Genomic DNA, 21,966 nt, shown 5'->3' with positions numbered 1-21,966 from the left:
TTCGGAGCTCGATCCCAGGACCCTGGGATCAGGACCTGAGCCAAAGGCAGAGGCTTTAACCCACTGAGCTACCCAGGCGCCCCCCGCTTTTTTTTTAAAGTAGGCTAGAGCTCGAACTCATGACCCCAAGATCAAGACCTGAGCTGAGCTCAAAAGTCTGATGCTTGACCTACTGTGCCACCCAGGTGCCCCACAATGTCATCTTAAAAATCATTGAGCTGTGCCTTGTGCCTTTAAGATTTTGCACTTAAGGGCGCCTGGGTGGCTCAGTGGGTTAAGCCGCTGCCTTCGGCTCAGGTCATGATCTCAGGGTCCTGGGATCGAGGCCCGCATCGGGCTCTCTGCTCAGCAGGGAGCCTGCGTCCCTCTCTCTCTCTGCCTGCCTCTCCATCTACTTGTGATTTCTCTGTGTCAAATAAATAAACAAAATCTAAAAAAAAAAAAAAAAAGATTTTGCACTTAAAGTTTATCTCAAAAAAAAAAAAAAAAAGAGTGAGAGAAGAACACAGCACTTAAAGGTTGAACAACTCAGGGCACTCAGTGAATCACCATCATCACCACTGTCATCTTTGTCACCAGCATTGTCCCCCTTCCTTCCCCTTTGAGTTTGCCTCTCTTCCTCTGCCCTGTTCTGATCCCATAATCCCACTGCCCAGTGATTTGAAGCTGCTCTCGCTGTAACCTCGGTTGGGTCTAAAACCCGATGACTTGGTGACTCCATGATTCTGTGGCTCCTGGGGTGGTGTGGGTCACCGGCCATGGATGCCAGCGCCGGGGAAGCCACCCGCTCCCCACCCTCAGGGTCAGAAACCAAGCACAACGCACACACGCTTCTCTCTCCCCACTGATATATTTGATAATTGTCCAGAACCAGAGATGGCGTCAGCCGGGGGTTAGGGGGAGTAAAAAAGAGCCCAGGGAGGGGGTTCAGAGGGGACGGGGAGGAAGGGGAGAGGGAGAGGAACAGTGACACAGAAAAGAGAGGGGGGAGAAGGGGGCCGGGAGGGGTTGGAGAGAGAAGCCAGCCAGAGGGGGGTCGGTGGGGAGGCAGGAGATAAATTGAGGGGGTAGGGGCCAAGGTGGGGCCATGGGGAGAGAGGGCCCCTCCCCCAGAATACAAAATGGGGGGACTTGTGGGGGCTGTCCTGGGCTTGGGGGGCAGGGAAGAGATGGGCGATGTGGGGGGGTGGTGAGGTCAGTAGTAGGTTTCCTTCTCCACCCAACCTGGAGACAAAGAGAGAGAAAGAGAAAGAGACATGGAGAAGGGTGCAAGACAGAGACCGAGAGGAGGGGGACCGTACAGCCAGGAAGAGAGGAGGAGGGACATGGGGGAGACAGAGAGGTTGGCACAGCGCCCTGCCTCCAGCCCCCCAACAGCACCCCTGCCCCCCCAGCCTCGCCCCACACCCGGGGAGCCCCCTCACCCCCGGGGTTCCTGCGCAGGATAAGTTTGCGGATCTCGTCATAGACGAAGATGAGGAAACTGTAGGGGAAGGCACAGAACCACCAGCTGGGCCTGCAGAGACAGGAGAGCAGCGGGTTGTGGGTGAGCGGCCGTCCTGGGGGCACAGAGGCCAAGTCTGGAGAACAGGAAGGCTGCCCTGGGGGGTGGGAATTCTCCCTTGCCCTCTGGTTGAGGCTGCTGACTGGGGCCTGGAGGGGCCCCCCTGCGAGAATGTCCATAGGGGAGGGCTCCAGGGCATCAGAACAAAGACTCGGAGGCACCAGGCCAGCTCAGTCGGTGGGGCCGGCAGCTCTCCAACTCAGGGTTGTGAGTTTGAGCCCCACGTTGGGTGCAGAGATGACTTAAAGATAATAAAATCTTAGAGAAAAAAGAAGAAGAACAGGGACTGTGATGGTGGATGGTTCAAGGAGACAGTAGGAGAGGTGAGGCTTGAGATCCGCATGGGGCCAAGGAGGATGTCCCATGGGGAAGGCTCCTTGGACGCTCCCGGAGTGGGAGGCAGGAAGCAGGAGGCAGGAGGGTGAGGGGCACTCACTTGAGCGGGTACATGCGGAGGGCCACGTCCATGCCAGGGCAGTAGGACAAGAAGGCAGCAAGCGCCGTTTCCTCGAACAGCCCAAAGATCAAGATCTTGTTCCTGGAGGCACAGGCGGGGCTGGTTCAGAGGACCTGAGCCAGCCCCCAGTCCCCCAGAGCCAGGCACAGCCTGAGGTGGAGAGACAGACAGCCCCGGAGTCGCACAGGAGTCGCACAGAGGGATGAACAGGAGACAGAGAGTTGGCAACAGAAGGAGAAAGGCAGACAGACAGAGACAGCAACACACAGACAGGCGTGGGAAGGGGACCCCAGTAGTGACACCCCTGCCCCCCCAACACACACACACACACACACACACACACACACACACACACACGGAAAGACACACAGAAGGAATCCACGATAGATGGTACCACTCAGAGGAAATCACTCAGGGGCAAAGACGGACGCGTGGCATGTGGGGAGGGACAGACAGATGCACGGATGGGACAGAACAGAGCCTCGTGCCGCCGGCCCTCACTTCATGCCCTGCTGGAAGACGGAGTTTCTTCGGGTCTTGCAGATGATCAAGTCAGCCCACTGGACGACCACGATGCTCACGAAGAAGGCAGTGTGGCATGTGAACTCCACCACCTTCCTCTGCTCGTACGTCTGCAGCAGCGATGACAAGCAGGCAGGGTGGCCGTCAGCACCGCCACAGCCAGGCCCCAACCAGGGACCCACGTGCCCCATGTCTGCACCCCCTGTACCAGCCCTGGGGTGGGGGGCAGGGGCTCTGTCCCGATGGGGCCTCCCCTCTGTGGCAGGTGGGGGAGAGCGAGACCAGAGGTGGCGGGCACCTTGGTAGGCTGGGCTGAGAGTGCCAGGAGGCCTGAGCCCCGGGCAGAGGAGGCAGTCCCATCCCGTGGCTGGGACAGCGGATGGGGGCTCCTGCCTGCTGCAGGCAGGGGCGCTGACGGGAGCCCCCTCACCAGTGCCGTGGGGCCGCCCGCTCACCCACTGCTGTCCATAACTGTCCTCCAGGTCGTTGACGGTGCGGTCGTCCCAGTTCAGCCGAATGCCCACCAGGTTGCTGGGCAAGAAGCCATTTTCTGCCAGGATCACAAAGTAGGAAAAGAAGCCACCAAGAGCCTGAATCATTCCTGGAGGTGGGGAGGAGATGAGGAGAGGTTCGGGTCAGGGCCAGCCCAGGACACTTCCGAAGGAGACTCCACAGTGGGGAGGGGGGCAGCTACCCCAGAACGCATGCCCAGCTCCCAGCGGGCACCCCGGCAGCGCCACCTGGTGGCGGGACTCACCGGGAGGCTCTCTCCCACCAGAGCCAGGCCCCTTAATAAGCATCAGGGAGTCCCTGAGAACCCCCGGGGTTTCAGTCTGACAGGCTCCCCGATGCCGGAATGATCTCCCTGGGCCTCTGACCACCACCATGAAGCCTCTGCCTTCTGGCATACTCCCAGCAACAGGGAGCTCAGCATCTCCAAGGCTCTACACATGCACCTCCAGCAGCAGGGTGAGGGGCTCACTCCTGCCCTCAGACCACTCATGGTCAGATCTTGTCTTCCCCACCACGGAGGAGGGTGGAGCAGTGGGTTCTGAGGTGGCCAGCCTGGGGCCAATCCTGATCTGCCCCTTGGTGTCCCATTTGCCCCCTGGATGCACCCCCCAGGCCTGTCCTCTGCCTGCATCTGCCAGTCATTCCCAAACCTCCAGCAGCAAATCCTGCTTTCACCCCACTCATCCAACAGAAGGTTCCAGAGTGCCCACTGTGGGCCAGGCACTGGGCATCCAGCCATGAACCAGGTGGGGTCGCCAAGTCCTCACCAATCTGCCCATAGGCCATACTGATGAGCCTTTCATTGACCAGTTTGTCCGTGCGGGGGTTCCTGGGCTGTCTCTTCATGATGTCACTCTCTGCAGCTTCATATGCCAATGAGATGGCAGGGACCTGGGCAGGAGAGGCTGCGTGAGTTGGGAGTGGGGGACCCTCCCCTCATGGGGCCCAGAGGGTGGCTGGGACTCACCATGTCAGTGCCCAGGTCGATGCAGAGGATGGTGATGGTGCCCAGAGGCAGGGGGATGTTGGCCATGATGAACAGCAAGAAGGGCGTGATCTCAGGGATGTTGCTGGTCAGCGTGTAGGCGATGGACTTCTTCAGGTTGTCAAAGATCAGGCGGCCTGTGGCAGGGGCAGGCTCAGATCCCGGGCACCCTGGACCCCGCTCCTTCCAATCCACCCTCCCACCTGCCCACCTTCCTGCACAAACACCCACCGCGATGCCCTGAGAAATAGCCACTTGGGAAGGCTGTTGGGCGGCTTGTATTAAAATTAACACCCCCTCCCCCACTCTACTGACCTGGAAATCCTACTCCCAGGTTTAAAGGAGTGTTTATGCCCACCAAAAAACAAGTATGAGAAGGTTCACCATAGCGTTAGTCCCCATCACCAAAACCCAGAACCGACCCCAATGGCCACCAGCATGGGAGTGGATGAATGAACGGCCTACTGTCCCTCCCTACAACAGAATACTGCCCAGCAAGGAAAAGGAACAAGTTACTGACACACGAGGTTCAAGACTATTGCATGGGGCTCAAAGTCAAGGTACAGCCTATTTCTGGGCGGGGAGCTATGGGCTGGAGGGAACCTGATGGAGCTGGAAATGTTCCTTATCTTGGTCGGGGTCTGGTGGTTGCCTGGGTGTGTACATGTGTAAAAATTCAGCAAACTGCCCAGCTTACTGGACGTATGTCCTCTCTCGATACAAACTCAATCAGTCCAGTGTGTATAAAGTAAGAAGAAGCTGGGGCGGCTGGGAGGCTCAGCAGGTTAAGCATCTGCCTTCAGCTCAGGTCACGATCCCAGAGTCAAGGGATCGAGTCCCGTCTTGGGAATCCCTGCTCAGTGGGGAGCCTGCTTCTCCCTCTGCCCCTCCCCCCCCAATAAATAAAAAAAATTTAAAATTTAAAAAGTAAATAAAAGGTAAAGACTAATGCAGCCAGCACCTCCTCGTATCCTCCAGGGTGCCCTGAGAGGCATGAGTAACAAGGTATGTCATTCACATGGAAAAAGAAAGGCAGGCTGCCTAGTGGTACGAATGGTCGGATCACCTTTGTGTAAAAGTAAGACCCGCTCTTTCCTGTTCCTGCTGTGCTCGGCCTTCCACAAACGGCTGGTATTGATGGAGGCAATGAGGACTGAAATGTGCTTCAACGTAATCCAGTGTGTGTGTTGAGACAAGAGGGGTCGTGAGTGGTGAGGGAGCTGGGGGATGGGAACATGGGGGTTCCCTATGCTCTTTGCTCTGCGGTATACCTGAATTTCCCCTACTGGAAGTTAAACTTTGTGGGTTTCTTTGTGTTTCCCACCTCTGAGAGGCCTGCCTTGCCTGCCCAATGTGGATAGGGCCACGGCTGTTACCTGCCATGGCGTCCCACTTGTGAGTTTCTCGGCACTTGCTGCAATTTACATCTATGTGTGTTATGTCACGATCCGTGTGTTAATTTGTCTAAAGCTGCCCCTCCTGGCTCCTGCAGGGGAGGGACTGTGTCTGCTCTGCTCACAGCTGTCTGTCCCACACCAGGCAGGAGGCACAAGGTGGGAGCCCAGTATAAGTGTGGAAGGTGTGACCAGTGATCCCACAAGGTCGCGCCTTTCATACACACAGACATCTTGGGGAGGAAGAAAGGTTTACCCACGGTGTCTTCCAGGACCAGGAGGCAAGGGATAAGGTCATCTCATTTGTCACTTTAGGCTCAGCTTTACTGCTGGCATTCTCTTTTATCATGCATTCTTTTTTTACCCTGGGGACACTGCCAAAGGGAGAGAGGAGCAGGAAGAGAATGCACAGAGCAGGAGTAGTGATTATTTCTGGATGGTGAGGTTAGGGGTAATTCCAATTTTCTTCCTAATGCTTGTCTACATTTCCTATAATTATCGGGAATTGCTTTGATGATCAGAATAAAATTAAATGTGATCCAGCTCCATCTGGGGCCTCATTAAAGCCTGTCAGGAGGCGGTGGTGGCCATGGGCTCTGCAGCCTGGGCTCGGTGTCCCAAGCCCCAGACGCCAGGTCCTGCCCAGCACATGGGCAACCTCCCAGCGCCTTGCCTGTGTGCGCTCTGTCCCTCAGCCAACAGCTCCCTCCCCCTGCACTACTCTCCTTGAATGTTCCAGCTTGGCTCCTGGGACTCCGTATGCTGATTCCTGCCTACTCTAGAAGCTTCCTCACCCCCTGACCCCAGGCTTGGCGAGAGACCTCCATGAGGCTCCCAAAGGACCCTGGTCTTCCCCGTGGTTGCACTTACAGGTTTTAAAAATGCTTCTGCGTCTGCCTTGCTCACCAGACTGGGCCCCAGAAATGCATCAGCTCAGCCCTGTCCCCAGGGAGCCCCCAGCCCCACTTCGGGGAAGAAGGACTGAAAGGACTAGTTTCAGGTTCCATAGGTGGCTCGGAAGGATTCTGGTGTCCCCCTACTACGCATTCCGCCACAGCCCTGGCCGGTCCCTCTTGCCCCTCTCGGGACCTCCTGCAGGAACCCCAGTCTCCAGGACCTCCCCGGCCAACTCACCCTCTTCCACGCCCGTGACGATGGAGGCAAAATTGTCATCCAGCAGAATCATGTCCGCTGCCTGCTTAGACACATCCGAGCCGGCGATACCCATGGCCACGCCAATGTCGGCCTTCTTCAGGGCGGGGGAGTCATTCACACCATCCCCAGTCACAGCCACGATGGCTCCCTGGAGGGAGAGTGGGTGAGGGTGACACCCAGAGGCCTGGCTCCAGCCCCTCATCCGGGTCACAGCCCCTTCCTCCGAGGAGGCCTCAGGCCAAGCCCACCTGTCTCTGACAGCCTTCCACGATGATGAGCTTCTGCTGGGGGGACGTGCGGGCGAAGACGATCTCGGTGTGGTTCTGCAGGATCTCATCGATCTGCTCTGAGGTAAAGTCCTTGAGGTCGGTGCCATGGATCACACAGGCCTTGGCATCCCTGGGAAGAGCAGAGGGCCGGTCAGGACATGTGGGGAAGCATGGACAGACAGCCAGGCTGGCTGAGCCCACAGACAGGAGAGGTGGGAGGACTGGGCTCTGAAACCAAGGCTCAGGAAGTGTAAGTGACTTGCTCAGGGTCACAGGGCTGTGAACAGCCAAGCTCAGAGGCAGCCCTGCCCCATCCGGCCCATCCTCGAATGTGGAGGGGGCATGGGACCAGATGCTAAGAGCCAGAAGGCGGGGGGGGGGGAGGGGGTGGGCCTCACCGGGGGTTGACCTGGCTGACTGGAATGTTGAGCCGGGCAGCAATGTCCTCCACTGTCTCATTGCCCTCGGAGATGATGCCCACACCCTTGGCGATGGCCTTGGCCGTGATGGGGTGATCACCGGTAACCATGATGACCTGTGGGCATTGGGCGGGGATGGTCCAGTCTTACTGCTGGCAACCCCTGGAGGGGCCCGCCCCCACCACCCCCCCCGACCCCCTGCTGCCCCAGGCCACACCTTGATGCCGGCGCTGCGACACTTGCCCACCGCGTCGGGGACGGCTGCTCGGGGTGGGTCGATCATGGACATGAGGCCGACAAAGCAGAGGTTGTCGGTGGTAAAGTTCACGTCGTCGCAGTCAAAGGCGAAGCCCTTGGGGAACTGCTCCTCAGGCAAGTAGTAATGGCAGAAACCTGACGGCAGGATGGGGTGAGGGCATGAGGGCTCCCGCCCCAGACAGCTGCCCTCCCGGTCCATGGCTCTGCACTGCTAGGATCCCTGCAGTCAGGGCAGCCCCGGCCGGTGGGGACTGTCAACATTCACCCTCTAAAGAAGCCTTGTCTCATTCATACACTCACTCCCTCTTCATCCATTCATTCATTCATTCACAGCGCATTCTGGGAGGCCCTATTCTGAGCCAGATTCTGGGCAGCCTCACACCCCTCCCCATGCCCTCAAGGACCGCACCCCCGACTCTGCAAGCTGGCTGAGCCCCTGCCCCAGGTCAGCGCCTCCCGAGGTGCGTACCCAGCACACGCTCGCCCAGGCCGCCGAGCTCGAGGTAGGCGTTCTGGAAGGCCTCCTTCATCTCCTCATCCAGTGGCTGCTCCTTGCCCTGCAGCAGGATGGTGGAACACCGGTCCAGGATCCGCTCGGGAGCTCCCTTCATCACCAGCAGGTAGCGGTTGTCATTGGGGTCCTCAGTCTCATGGATGGAGAGCTGTGGAGAGGCCGAGGGCCAGCTTGCCTGAGCCTTGGCGGGACCCAGCACGGGGAGAGGACGGCCCCCACCCGCCCAGAGCCATGGGGGCCGGGACAGACCACAGCGGGGGCTCCCCCAGAATGCAAAACTCTCTGCCCCAAACTCTCTACCCAAGAGATCTCCATCTGGTTCTTGGAGTTTCTCCCAGAGATCGCAGCTCCCCGCTGCCCATTTCTGTCTGTCTCACAGATGTTTCAGCCCGTGGGGCTCGCTCGCAGAAATCTCGGCCATCCTTAGGATATGTCTCTCTCTCCCTGTCTTGCCCAGTGTCCTTTCATCCCACATCTGACCCACCACCAAATCTGCCCAGCTCCCCTCTCCAATACACTCAGCTTCTGACCTCCCCTCACCTCCCCCCCCACCTCCCTGGCCGGCCACCCGCTACCATGCCGAGGCTCCCTGTTGCCCTCCGCAGCCCATAGTACTTCCTTCCCACAGCAGCCAGGAGGAGCCTTTAAAAAGGTGAGTCAGTGGGACACGGGGCAGCCACTTTGGCAAACAGTGTGGCAGCCCCCAAAAGGTAGAGTTACTCTGTGAGCCAAGCACACACCCGAGAGACAGCCAAAGTTTGGCCACAAGGAAACGTGTGTGGGAAGTTTCCAGTGGCATCACACACGGTAGTGCATAGGGGCGAAGGACTCAAGCGTCCATCGGCAGATAAAGGGACCAACGAACGGGCCTGTGTGGGCAACGCCACACTGCCCAGCCACGGAGAGGTCTGGGGGACCGACACACACCATAGCGGAAGTGACCCTTGAGAACATCACACGAAATGGAAGACGCCAGCTACAAAACCCCACGTGTATCAGGGTTCCATTTATACAAAATGTCCAGAATAGACCAATGCAGAGAGACAGAAAGTAGACGAGTGGTTGCTGAGGGATCAGAGAGATGGAGAAGGAGGGGAACAAGCGCTAAGGAGCGCGAGGCTTCTTTTTGATGTGATGGAAAGTTCCATAATTGTGGAGCTGACTGCACGTATCTGTGAACAACCCAAAACGCTGAGTTATGTACTTCATGTGGGCGATCTAGGATAGATGAAGTGATGATATCTCAGTGAAACTCTTTTTAAAAACATGAGTCAAGGGGTGCCTGGGTGGTTCAGTAGGTTAAAGCCTCTGCCTTTGACTCAGGTTATGGTCTCAGGGTCCTGGGATGGAACCCCGCATTGGGCTCTCTGCTCAGTGGGGAGCCTGCTTCCCCCCACCTCTGCCTGCCTCTCGCCCTACTTGTGATCTCTGTCAAATAAATAAACAAAATCTTAAAAAATAATAAAAAATAAAAATGTGAGTCAGGCCCCACTGTTCCTCTGCACAGAGCCCTCCCGTGGCTTACATCCCTCTTAAGAGTCACACCTGAGGGGCACATGGGTGGCTCAGTGGGTTAAAGCCTCTGCCTTCGGCTCAGGTCATGATCCCAGGGTCCTGGGATCGAGCCCCGCATCAGGGTCTCTGCTCAGCAGGGAGCCTACTTCCCCCTCTCTCTCTGCCTGACTCTCTGCCTGCTTGTGATCTCTGTCAAATAAATTAATAAAAAATATTTAAAAAAACAAAATAGAATCGTAAAAAAGAAAAGTCATACCTGAGTCCTCTCCCTGGCCCACAAACCCGATGGGTCCTGCCCAGGTACCTAGTGCCCTTGCCTCTAGCACACTCCCTGGCTTCCTGCTCCACCATCCTGGCTGTCTGGTTAGCGTTCAGACATCAGAATACTCTTGCCTCAGGACCTTTGCACAGGCTGTGCCCCCTGTCTAGAACACTCTTGCCCCAGACACCCACAGCCAGCATATTCTGATATTCTATATTTCCTCATGCTTTCATCATTGTCTGTCTTCTAGCACTAGAGGGATGGACTCCACTGTATCACTCACTGCCACAGGTGTCACAGGTGTCCCAGCACCTAAAACGTGTTCCTGACATGAGCTGATGGCTCAACCAAAGATTGCAGAATGAATGAGAGCTCTCTGGTGGGCCCCTCTTCACTATAGAAAGATCTCCATTCCTCAGCTTCCCACTCTGACAGAGACCTTGCTCTCCCTCCTGGGTCACCCTGTTCCTCACCTAACCAGGTGGATGCTGTCATTCCCATTTCACAGATGGTAAAACCAAGGCTCTGGAAGGTTAGTAACTTGTCCAAAGCAAGGGGGCAGTGGGGCAGAGGTGACCGCGTACAAGCACGATCGAGACCTGGAAGTCCAGGCTGGCTCTCAGGCCAGACAGCCCAGAGTACCTGGTATTTGTTGGTGGAATTGAAGGGAATCTCTGCCACTTTCTTGTTACGTTCACGCATCAGCTTCACAGAGCCAGAGGACAGCTCGATGCACTTGAGCAGGGCAGACTCGGAAGCATCGCCAGCCACATCCCTCTGTGGGGACAGAGGGCCATCAGAGCAGAGCAGCGGCAGCAGCCAAGGCCACAGGCAGGACCGAGTCAAGGGGGCAGCTGGACCCACCTTGAGCACAGGGATGTTGTCCTGACCTCCCTTGAAGACGGCTCGATTGCAGAGTCCAGCAATGTGGGACAGGGCCACCCAGGTGTGCGAGCTCTTGTCGAACGAGGTGCCTGAAGGAGGCATGTGTCCCCTGTCACAGGGCCTTGGGGCCAGACCCCCGTGGTCCCTGCCATGGCCCTAGCCTCACCTGACTGGTCCTCTGTGGTGTCAGCCTCATGGATCTGGTTGTCAAACCACATGTGGGCGACTGTCATGCGGTTCTGGGTGAGGGTCCCTGTCTTGTCCGAGCAGATGGTGGAGGTGGAGCCCAGGGTCTCGACAGCCTCCAGGTTTTTCACCAGGCAGTTCTTCCGGGCCATGCGTTTGGCTGTCAGCGTCAGACACACCTAGGGGGCGGGAGGTCACAATCACAGTCATGGGGGGAGCCAGGCAGCAGGCTCGCGCCAGCACCGCAAGCACCCACAATATGCCCTAACATCAAACAGCAACAGGACAGACAGACGTTCGGAAGCCTGGTGCTGTCCGGCAGTTCCACCCCGAGGCAGAGACCAACACTCATAGGCTTGGACATGCACCCCCAAAGCCAGCCACTGCTCTGTGCACAGCGGCAGCCTTGAGAACCATCCCGAACGAGAGAAAACCCAAACATCTGGGAATGACAGCAAGGGTGAATAAGCCACGGGACAAAAAGTACGGAATAATACAGAGAAAGAAAGAAATAATACACGAGAAAGCAAGTCCCCACCGCCTGTAGCTGTGAGGATGAGGTTTAATACCATCGTGCCTGGCACAAAACTGAGCCCAAAACGGGGGTCTGGACTCAATTATTCTATCGCCGTCAGTACAGTGATGCTGCTGGAAGCCTGGGTAGGGGGGCTACCTGTGGGTTGAGGGGAAGAAGCTGGACAAGGCCTCAAGGGGGCTCTTGGGGAGCTCAGTCTGTGTGCCGCCCACCTGCCCATGCCCAGACTCACAGCGGGGCATCCGTATGTGTGACCCCACGTTGGTAAAGAGCCCCTGACCTACCCTGGCTTTGAACATGCTAATGGGGAAAACGCTGCAGGATATATTCAGTGAAAAAAAATCAAGCAGGTGGGACGCCTGCGTGGCTCAGTCATTAAGCGTCGGCCTTCAGCTCAAGTCATGATCTCAGGGTCCTGGGAGCAAGTCCCACATTGGGCTCCCTGCCCAGTAGGGATCCTGCCTCTCCCCCTGCCCTCCCCCTGCTTGTGTGCATTCTCTCTCTCTGTCTCTCTCAAATAAATAAAATCTTAAAAAAAAAAAAAAAAAAGCACCAAGCAGACAAAGAGAATTCCTGGGATGGTCGGGTCTGTGTGCCATCAGCACTGCCCCACTGGCTGGAATACGCCTATACTGGCCAGGGAGCTGTGTAGACAATGCACTTCTATGGTGGGGCTGACCACTGGGTGGCAGGGCGGGTGGGGGCATTATTTTATTTTTTTTAAACTTTTTTTTTTTTTAAAGATTTTATTTATTTATTCAACAGAAAGAGATGACAAGCAGGCAGAGAGGCAGGCAGAGAGAGAGGAGGAAGCAGGCTCTCCGCCGAGCAGAGAGCCCGATGCGGGGCTTGATCCCAGGACCCTGGGATCATGATCTGAGCCGAAGGCAGCGGCTTAACCCACTGAGCCACCCAGGCGCCCCTTTTTTTAAACTATTTTAATGTATTCTTTGGACCTTTTATCATGAGGGTGGACTTCCTTTTTTTTTTTTTTTTTTTTTAAGATTTTATATTTAAGTAATCTCTGCACCCAACGTGGGGCTCGAACTCACAAGCCCGAGATTGAGAGTCATGTGCTCTCCTAACTGAGATAGCAGAGAGCCCCACGGGGGTGAGCTTCTTAATCATGTAGCTTAACTTAGAAAGTGATAGGACTGAGGGGGTGTCCGGGGTGCTCAGTCGGTTGAGCATCTGACTCTTGGTTTCGGCTCAGGTCACCATCTCAGGGTCATGGGATCAAGCCCCGTGTCGGGCTCTGCGCTGAGCCTGGAGTCTACTTGGGATCTGCCCCGTCCCCCTCTTGCTTCCTCCCTCCCTCTTTCTCAAAAAAGAAAAAAGAAAAAGAAAAAAGAATGTGGCAGGCTGTTGGTCCTTTGTGCCTTGCAGTGTGCCCCGAGATTTCCATCTGCTTCGTTAAGAAAGCCTCCGGAGCACCCAGACCCCATCATTCAAGACCTCGGAGGCTCAGCCCTCGGGGCACAAGCCATTCTGCTCAGGAACGTGGCATTCAGGCCCCCCTGCCCCCTCCTCCCTCAAACGTGGGGGTCCGAGCCTTACAGTGACGGTGGCCAGCAGGCCCTCGGGGACATTGGCTACGATGATGCCGATGAGGAAGATGACAGCCTCCAGCCAGGTGTACCCGAGAATGAGGGACAGGATGAAGAAGGACACGCCCAGGAAGACAGCCACACCGGTGATCAGCTGGATGAAATGCTCGATCTCGATGGCGATGGGCGTCTTGCCCACCTCCAGGCCTGAAGCCAGTGTAGCAATGCGGCCCATGACAGTGCGGTCACCTGTGGCCACCACCACGCCACGAGCCGTGCCTGTGGGTCCAGAGGGGAGCAGGCTGAGCTGGGGGTGGGGTCAGGGCGAGGTTCAGAGGGACCCCAAGTCCCAGACACACAGCTCTCTGTCTGGACCAGCCCGCCCCAACCTGGGGACCCCTTGCCACACCTTCCACGCAGTTGGTAGAGAAGAAGGTGATGTTCCGGGTCTCCAAGGGGTTGTCGTGGGTGCAGTCAGGAGAGCGGGTCTGCGGTTCTGATTCGCCGGTCAGGGAGGAGTTGTCCACCTGAGGGTGGGTGAAAGGAGGAAGGGCTCAGCCCTGGGGCCAGGGGGCACTTGTCCAGAGGACACCGGGGCCAAGGCTGTACCCGTGGAGGTCGTAACTAGAAGCCTAGACACCTGGGTGAGTGAGTGGTGTCTGGGGGCTAGAGGCTCCTAAAGCTGGGAAGCAGAGACTGCTCGCCAAGCTCTAAGGTTTGATGGGTCCAGGCGTAGGGACAAGGGGCCTGGACTCCTGGGTCCTGGGGGAGGAAGGGTGGGGGCCTGGCCCATGGGTTTGAGGAAGGAGGGGGTTGGGGGCCTGGACTCTTGGGTCTGAAGGAGGAGAAGGCTGAGGGCGGGACTCTTAGCTTTGAGGGTGGGAAGGTCAAGGGTCTAGACTCCTGAACCTGACAGAGGAGGGTCTGGGGGCCTGGACTCAGGTCTGAGGGAGGAGGGGCTGGGGGCTTGGACTCCTGGGTCTGAGGGAATATGGACTGGGGGCCTGGAACCCTGGGTTTGAGGGAGGAGGGCCTGGGGTCCTGGATGCCAGGGTCTGAGGTAGGAGGGGCTGGGGGTCTGGACTCCTGGGTCTGAAGGAGGAGGGGCTGGGGGCATGGACCCCTAGGTCTGAGGCAGGAGGGGCTGGGGGCCTGGAGCCCTGGGTCTGAGGGAGGAAGGGCTGAGGCCTAGAACCCTGGGTCTGAGGGAGGAGGAGCTGGGGGCCTGGACCCCAGAGCCACTTCAGGAAGGACAGAGTTGGGTCCCAGGTCCTGGTCCCACCTTGCAACCATGGGCTGAGATGATCCGTAGGTCGGCTGGGACTCGGTCTCCACCCTTGATCTCCACCAGGTCCCCCACCACCACCTCCTCAGCGTTCACCTGCATCTTCTCACCCTCGCGGATCACCAGGGCTTGCTGGGGGCCCAACGGAGAAGAGTCAGTGCCCCGCTCTCCACCCGGGCTTGGATGGCACACCTCACCACCACCTTCCTACCTCTTGCTCCCACACGCCCCCTTCCAAGCTCCCCTCACCTGGGGCACCATGTTCTTGAAGGACTCCATGATCTTGGAGCTCTTGGCCTCCTGGTAGTAGGAGAAGCAGCCTGTGATGATGACCACAGCAGCCAGCACAATACCCAGGTACAGCTGTGGGGCAAACAGGGCCACACTTCAGAGCTGCTCCCTCCCAGGCTCAGCCCGAGAGGTGTGGGATCCAGGAAGGGGGCCCCGAGTCAACAGGGGGCAGGGGGCTCCATATTTGTGTACCTGACCCCAGGTTGTGTCTACTCGAGGGTCCGTGTGTCCATCTGCCTGTTAGGGCCCCTCTTTCTGCACGTGGGTGCGTGTGTCTCTAGGTCAGTCAGTCTCTCGATTTTGTGTGTCGCTCCATCTTTCTGCCTGTGTTTGAGAAGCTGAGCATACATTATCCATGTACATGTCTGTCCTGCGCTTAGGTCAATGTGTCTGTCTCTCTGCTGGGCTGCGTGCCTGGCTTTAAACTGATGGGACTGTTTGTGTGTAGGTCTCTGTGTGTGGATCTCTGTCTCTCTGTCTCTCTGCCTGGGTCTGAGACCCCGTGTCTGTCTTTCTGCCTGTGTGCATTTTAAATTTCCTTTTAAGTTTTGTTTATTTTCTTATTTATTTGGGGGGTAATCTCTACACCCAATGTGGGGCTCGAACTCAGGACTCCGAGGTCAAGTGTCACACACACCTCCGAATGGGCCAGGCAGGCACCCTGGGTTCCAAAGTCTAGGAATACGATTGGTCTCTGCCTGAGTCACAGGTCAGTCTATCTGTCCCCAGGCTGGGCCTGCAGCTCTGTGTATGTCTGAGTTCCTGTGTCTGTCCATCTGCGTCGGTGTCCCTGCCTGTGTGTCTGAACTAGGCAGCTGTGTCTGAGTCCGTGTCTAGGTGTGACGGTGTTGATTCCGCACATTTGTGCATATGCGTGTACAAAGATCTCCACGGGGTCAGCATGCAGGTCTGTGTTCCCAGGCACGGGGTCTGCTGCAACCGCATCCCCTGTGCATCCCCTGCGTTGGAGGGTGTGCCTGGCTCTCTACACGAGGGCACTCAGTTTTTTGGCGGGGGGAGTCTTTCAGGCGACGACTGTCCCCAAGGCCACCCCTATATGGCAGAGAAGTTCCCTGGCTTTACTGAGCCTCAGTCTCCTAAGACCATTTCCGGCTCTCTCACTGAGGGATCACCCAGGGATCACCACACAGCCATGAGTGGACTTTGAGAAGCCAGAAGGGGCCAGAAGCAGGGGAGGGTGGGCACCCCTAAATATTGAGGCCCTGGCACAAGGCAGGGTGGTGGGCACTCACGTTGTCGCCCGAGGGGTCGTCCTCTGTGCCCGCCTGGATGCCGTAGGCCAGGAAGCAGAGGATGGCTCCAATCCACAGCAGGATTGAGAAACCCCCGAAGAGCTGGCGGCAGAACTTGACCCACTCGGGGGTGGTAGGCGGTGGTGTGAGTGCGTTGGGGCCATCCCGGGCCAGGATCTCCTGGGCTTTGCTGTGGGTCAGACCCTGGGGGACACAGGACTCACACAGGACCCTCCTTGAGCCACCCTGGCTCCCCAACACTTCACAAGCACTGCAGGCCCCCAGGATTCAGGCCCCCAGCCTCTCCTCCTTCAGACCAGAGGTCCAGACCCCCAGTTCCTCCTTCCTCAGACCCAGGGATCCAGACCCCCCAGTCCCTCATTCCTCAAACTCAGGGGTCCAGCCCCCAGCCCCTCCTCCCTTAGAACCAGACCCAGGCCCTCAGCCCCTTCCTCCCTCAGACCCAGTGGTCCAGTCCCCCAGCCCCTCCTCAGACCCAGGGGTCCAGGCTTCCACCCCCTCCTCCCTCAGACTCAGGGGTCCAGACCCCCCAGCCCCTCCTCCTTCAGACGCAGGGTCCCAGGCCCTCAGCCCCCTCCTCTCTCAGACCCAAGGGTCCAGACCCCCCAGCCCCTCTTCTCTAGACCCAGGGGTCCAGGCTTCCAGCCCCTCCTCCCTCAGACCCAGAAGTCCAGGCCCCCAACCCCTCCTCCCTCAGACCCAGGGGTCCAGGCCCCCAGCCCCTCCTCCCTCAGACCCAGAAGTCCAGGCCCCCAGCCCCTCCTCTCTCAGAATCAGGGGTCCAGGCCCCCAGCCCCTCCTCCCTCAGACCCAGAAGTCCAGGCCCCCAGCCCCTCCTCCCTCAGACCCAGGATTCCAGGCCCAGCCCCTCCTCCCTCAGACCCAGAAGTCCAGGCCCCCAGCCCCTCCTCTCTCAGACTCAGGGGTCCAGGCCCCCAGCCCCTCCTCCCTCAGACTCAGGGGTCCAGGCCCCCAGCACCCCCTCCCAGATGTCCTCCTCCTTCAGGCCCAGCCGCACCTGCACACAGTCTGTGTTGTATTTCCGGCAGACCTCTTCCACTGACATCTTGTGCTCTGTCTGAGGAACAAGAGTTTGGGGGGAGGCAGTGAGAGCCAAGGCCTTTGGGGGCCTGGGGCAGGACCTGAGAGCATGAGGCCCATCCCCAGCCATATCTTGGCTCTGGGAGGCTATGCGGGTACAAAGCGTGGGGCTTACCATAGCCACCTCCTTCTTGAGGTCATCCAGGTCCCTGCGCTCTTTGGTGCCCTTGCTCTTCTTGGGCGAGACCTTGTCATCTTTCTTGTCCTGCGAGGTGGCGACACGATAGCTGTCAGAGCCACCAGACTGCGGGCGAGAAGGGGTTACAAGGGGGACACCTGCCCTCCCTGCGGGCCCACCTTCACCCTGGCCTGCTTCTGTGTGCCTTGGGCAGGGCTGGCTCTGGGGGTCACAGTCTGTCAGGCTCGTCTGCACCCCCCGTCTCTACCCTGTGTCTCTGGGTGGTTGTCTCTCAGAATGCGTGGGTCTCGCCTCTGGTGCCATGTTATCTCTGGGTCTCTGTCCCCGGGGTCTCTGTTGGGTCTGTCTGTGCTTCTGTCTCTGTTTCTGTGCCCTTCTCTGTGGCTCTCTCTCCTTCAGTCACTTGGTGTCTCTTTATCTCTGTGTCTCGTTCTCCCCCTCCCTGGGCCTGTCCCAGATCCTAGAGTGTCCTCCCCTTGCTATGTCTGTCTTTCTCTGTCTCTGGATCTGTCTCTCCAGGTCTCTGTTCCCTTCTGTCTTACTGTTCTATTTTGTCTCTCTGTCTCCTACCTCTGTATCTTTCCATCTCTGTCTCTCTGTGGCTATTTCTCTCCCTGCTCTGTCTCCATCTCTTTATGTCATCTGTCTATCTGAGCCTCTCAGCATGGGTCTCTGTATAATTCTGTCTGTCTGTCTGATCTCCAGCTCTGTATGTCTCTCTGTCTCATACAATGTCTGTCTGCATCTCCCGAACGATCTCTCCCCATGACTGGCTGAGTCTCTCTCTGGATTCTCTCTGGGTTCCTGTCTCTCTCCAAGTTGCCATGTTGTGGGATCTCAGATCCCGAGGATCCCCTCGGTGTCGTTCCCCGTCCTTCTCTCCGCCTCTCTCTGCCACGAGTCTCTGTCTTTAACTTTCGAGCTATGTCTTCCCTGGAATGCTTGGTGTGTCTGTCCCTCTCCACCTCTCTGTTTCAATCACCTTGTCTATCTCTGGCTGCCTCACTCTGTGACCTTCCTGTCCGTCCGTCTGTCTGTCTCTCTCGGGTCTATCTCGGCATCTCTGTCCTTCTAGCTCCAGGTCTCCCTGCCTCTGTCACTCTCCCTGTCTTCCAGTCTTCTCTACCCAACACTTTTCCTGGGCCCCGTCCTCAACCCCATGGGTGTCTCAGTCTCTGTCTCTCGGAGGACCCAGCTAATCCTGGGAGGCCCCACAGGCCCGGTGGGGATGGAGGAGAGGGTACCGCAGCAGTTGGTCACAGCTGGGACAAGAGCCTGGGAGCCAGCCTCCTATGTGCATGGTGACACAGCCAGACCTGGGGGACCTGACTGACGAGCTGTGGGCCCTGGCCTCTGTCTTGGGGGTTGGCAGCAGCCATGGACAGCTTTGAACAAGGGATGGGCAAGGTCAGGTCTCTGGAGGACAGACTAGGAGCTGGCTGGGATTTGGGGTACAGAAGCCCCAGGACTGTCTTGCCCTGGATGCAGTGTGAGGGGTGGGAGGGAGGTGCCCATCTGGGGGGCTTGGGCAGCTGGGGAAGACAGTGTCCCTGGAGGCTGGCAGGAGGGGTGGGGTGAGGCCAGGTGCTGGGAGAGGGCTGCTGACAGATCCTGTGGGCCCAGAGCCAAGCTGGGATCCCAGGCTCAGGCAGCTCAGGGCTAATCCCCTCATGACCTTGTAGAGGCCTGAGCTGCCTGCGGTCTGCCCCCAGACCCCGAGGCTGAGCCTGGGGGTTACCACAGCCTGGAGGTCCAGCAGTCTCTATGAAGGTGTCAGAGGGTGGGGGGTTGGCTTGGCCCCGGACCAGCCCTGCGGCAGCACTGCGTCTGACTCCAAAGCACGGAGGCCTGGGGGACAGGCAGGACATGTCTCCACTGCCTGGGCCAGGAGGGCCCTTACCTCCCCACAGGGGTGGCCCCCCGGATGGAGAGATGTGGAGATAGAAGGTCATGGGGTCAAGGTAGAGAAATGAGGGACAAAGCAGGAGAGGAGAGAGATGGGGGCCTGGCAGGAGTTGGGAAGGAAACCAGCAGCCCCCGCCCCCCAGGAACCTTAGGGAAGGTTGGGAGCTGATGCTTGGAGGGAAGAGGAGCTGGGATCCTTGGACTCCTGGTCTGAAAAAGGAGGGGGCCAGGGGCCTGGACTCGTGGGTCTGAGGGAGGAGGGACTGGGGGACTAGATCCCGGGGTCTGAGGGAGGAAGGGCCTGGGGGCCTGACTCTTGGGTATGAGGGAGGAGGGGGTTGGGGGTCTGGACTCCTAGGTCTGAGGGAGGAGGGGCTGGTGGCCTGGATTTCTGAATCTGAGGGAGGAGGGGCTGGGGGTCTGGACTCCTGGGTCTGAGGGAGGAGGGGACCGGGACACCCCAGTCCCTGGCAGGCAAGCCTTGGCTCCTGCTTGCCCTTGCTATGACCAGACTCCCTTGGGGGCGGGCTTCCATCTGTTGGAGGGGGAGCCGAGGCTTTCCCAGTCAAGGCGGGAAGCCCAGATGGGCGCACTGTGGGGCGGGAGCACCTCTGAGGGTGGGGGACACGCCTGTCTTGCTGCAGCCAGTCTCTGCGTCTCCTCACCATTTTCGACTATCCGCCTCCCCCTGCCATCCGCCAGCTCGCGCAGCTTCTGCACCTTGGCCAGCCTCTCCCTCCCCCTCTGAGAGTGTCTGGGGCCTTCTCTGAGCATCTCTCTCTCTCCACCTCCCCTTTTGCTCTCTGCCTCCTCCTCCCACCCTTCAGGCTGACTTTGGTGGTCTCTGGATAGGAAATGTCTGTCCTTGGGTCTCCTAATCTCAGACTCCGTTTCTCTCTTTGTTTCTGTATGTCTCTCCATGTCTTTGTCTCACCCACGTCTCTGCATGTCTCTCTGACCGTGTGTCTTTGTCTCTGCATCAATGTCCCTTTCTCTCTTTCTCTTTCAGAGCATCTCTGTCTGGCCCTGCTGATTTCCTTCGCTCTTTCCATAGGGTTCTGTCTCTCTGTCTGCCACCCATGTCTAAAAGGCCTCTCTTCTCCTGTCCCCTCTTCTTTTCCTTATGCTCCCCTTCCTTTCCTGCAGGGTACGGTCTCAGTCTCCTCCAATGTGCCCACACCTCCCTCCATTCCACTTACCTGGAAGCCATCACTAACTTTCATCTCCCCCAACTTCTCTCTCCCCGTCCTCTCCCACCCATTTCTTCTCCCCATCCCCCCTCACCCACCCCAAGCCAAAGATCTGCAGCCCCACCCCCCATCTCCATCCCTGGGCCTATCAGTGTTCATCCGCCATCTTTCTCCCCATCCCTCATATTCCCTCTCCATTAGCCTTTCCCATCCGGACTCTGTCTTCCTCCTGCCCAGCCCCCCACCTCCTTCTCCCACTCTCCCCCTATCGCCCCGCCCCAGACACGCAGGGAGGAATCCAGAGCTGCAGAGGGGATCAGGTGGTCAGCCAGGGAAGGAGGCGGCATCTGCTGGAGAGACTCACAGACAGACAAGGACACACGGACACAGAGGCAAGGGCATAGCCAGACATGCAGGATACACTCCCTCCACCCCCTACCCCCCCACATGTGCACACATGCGCCCTCAGCCAGGCACGAAATCTCCCTGCCACTGCTCTCCTACTTCTCCCAGCGCCCCCCCCCCCCATCAGCTTCCTCAGATTAGGGGCTGGACACACACATATCCCCAGGCCACCTGCCGCACTGCGGAGCCCCCCCATCCAGGCCTGGAAGGAGAAAGAGAGGTCATTTGGTGTTCACTCCATAGCCCAGACCTGTCCCCACCCGGCCGGGGAAGCAGAGGGGTTTCAACACCCCCAGACACAAACACCAGCTCTCAGACACACCCAGACACAACCTGGGCCACACGATCGCTGGCAGACGGTGCTGGCAGGACCGGACAGAGCCAGGAGCTCACGCGCGCACACATGCACACGCACACATACGGTGGAGCGTGCAACCGCACCAGGTCAGTCAGAGCTGCCCAGGGCTGGTCGGTGCCCCACGAACCCCGCACACAAAGACACGCCAACATACGCCACAGACCCCGCGGCCCCAGGCGGCCCCGCGCACACGCTCAACCAGCGGCACAACCAAACCGACGGGCCGGGTCCCGCGGATCTGTCCCCGGAGCGCAGGGGTCCTGGAGCCCCCGCCCCCCGCAGATACCCAATGTCACTGGACCCACATGTCGCACACACGCACGGCCCGGCCGGCCCCAGCACCTACCCCCATCTTGGCGGCTCCGGGGGAGAGGGGTGGGCGGGCGGGACGGGGGCCGGGGCAGAGGCCTCAGGGCGGGCTCAGGCGCGGGCTCGGGCTGGGGGGGGCCTCTGCAGCGCCCGCGCCTCGGTCGGCGGGTCCGTCCAGCCTGCAGCCCTCCCGCACAGAGTCTGCGGCTGCTGCCGCCTCCTCCTCCTCATATGCCCGCGCCCGCGGGGGGGCCGGCGCCGGCCAATCAGGGGCGCCGCCGCCCTGACGGATGGTCCGCGGCCCCGCCCCCGGTACTGCAGCTGTCCTCCCCGCCCCCCAGCCTCCGCAAAGTGTTGGCACCTCCGAGAAGGGGGAGCGCCGCAGAAAGGGGGATCCCGGAGACCCCGCAATGAAGAACGTGGAGACCCCCGCAATGGGGCGCTGAGGAAGATAGGGCCCCGAAAATTCCCTCACTGTGGGGGTGTTGCCACAGCGAGAGAAGGGTGCGCTGGGGGAGGTGGACACCGGTTTGGGGGGAACTCCTTTAAACCACCACAGTAAGGCCGGGGACACAGCGGACTGGAAGGGGGGCTGGAGACCTTGTGGAGGTGTTGTTCAGGAGGGGGAGCTGCAGGGAGCCTACGAGGCAAGGAAGACCCTACAGTGAGGAGGGTTGCTGCAGAGGGGAAATGAGACTTGAGGCCCTCTCAGTAGTGTGCCCCCACACA

General features: G+C 58.7%; 3 protein-coding genes across 5 annotated transcripts in view; all 3 read right to left on the bottom strand.

Annotated features, from left to right (window-relative positions):
* ERFL (ETS repressor factor like) overlaps positions 1-21,966 on the bottom strand; it is a 278,656-nt gene that overhangs the window by 45,098 nt on the left and 211,592 nt on the right. The window lies entirely within an intron of this gene.
* ATP1A3 (ATPase Na+/K+ transporting subunit alpha 3) lies at positions 832-21,427 on the bottom strand. 3 transcript variants are annotated; one of them, XM_032323110.1, is made up of 23 exons: positions 21,275-21,427; positions 17,047-17,136; positions 16,849-16,908; positions 15,810-16,013; positions 14,515-14,628; positions 14,263-14,397; positions 13,390-13,507; positions 12,991-13,259; positions 10,879-11,077; positions 10,692-10,801; positions 10,470-10,604; positions 8,006-8,198; positions 7,496-7,671; positions 7,258-7,394; positions 6,839-6,989; positions 6,570-6,738; positions 4,024-4,178; positions 3,824-3,947; positions 2,999-3,144; positions 2,523-2,653; positions 2,001-2,102; positions 1,425-1,516; positions 832-1,224 (listed from the first exon to the last, which is right to left on the bottom strand). In XM_032323110.1, the coding sequence occupies exons 1-23, from the start codon at positions 21,278-21,280 to the stop codon at positions 1,196-1,198; spliced, it is 3,045 nt and encodes a 1,014-aa protein (XP_032179001.1). In that variant the 5' UTR covers positions 21,281-21,427; the 3' UTR covers positions 832-1,195. The 3 variants fall into 3 exon arrangements, with proteins under 3 accessions (XP_032179001.1, XP_032179000.1, XP_032178999.1); XM_032323109.1 differs by having other exon boundaries at positions 17,047-17,175; positions 21,275-21,295; XM_032323108.1 differs by lacking the exon at positions 21,275-21,427 and adding an exon at positions 20,175-20,213 and having other exon boundaries at positions 17,047-17,175.
* Positions 17,187-20,181, bottom strand: LOC116578726 (proline-rich protein 2-like). The gene is made up of 2 exons (XM_032323134.1): positions 19,277-20,181; positions 17,187-19,238 (listed from the first exon to the last, which is right to left on the bottom strand). Exons 1-2 carry the CDS (start codon positions 19,508-19,510, stop codon positions 18,327-18,329), a joined length of 1,146 nt encoding a protein of 381 aa, XP_032179025.1. The 5' UTR covers positions 19,511-20,181; the 3' UTR covers positions 17,187-18,326.

This window comes from Mustela erminea, chromosome 19, assembly GCF_009829155.1.
Source record: "Mustela erminea isolate mMusErm1 chromosome 19, mMusErm1.Pri, whole genome shotgun sequence".
NCBI classification, from domain to species: Eukaryota; Metazoa; Chordata; class Mammalia; order Carnivora; family Mustelidae; genus Mustela; species Mustela erminea.
Note: the sequence above shows the minus strand (reverse complement) of the source record. Positions and strands in the feature narration are given on the sequence as shown.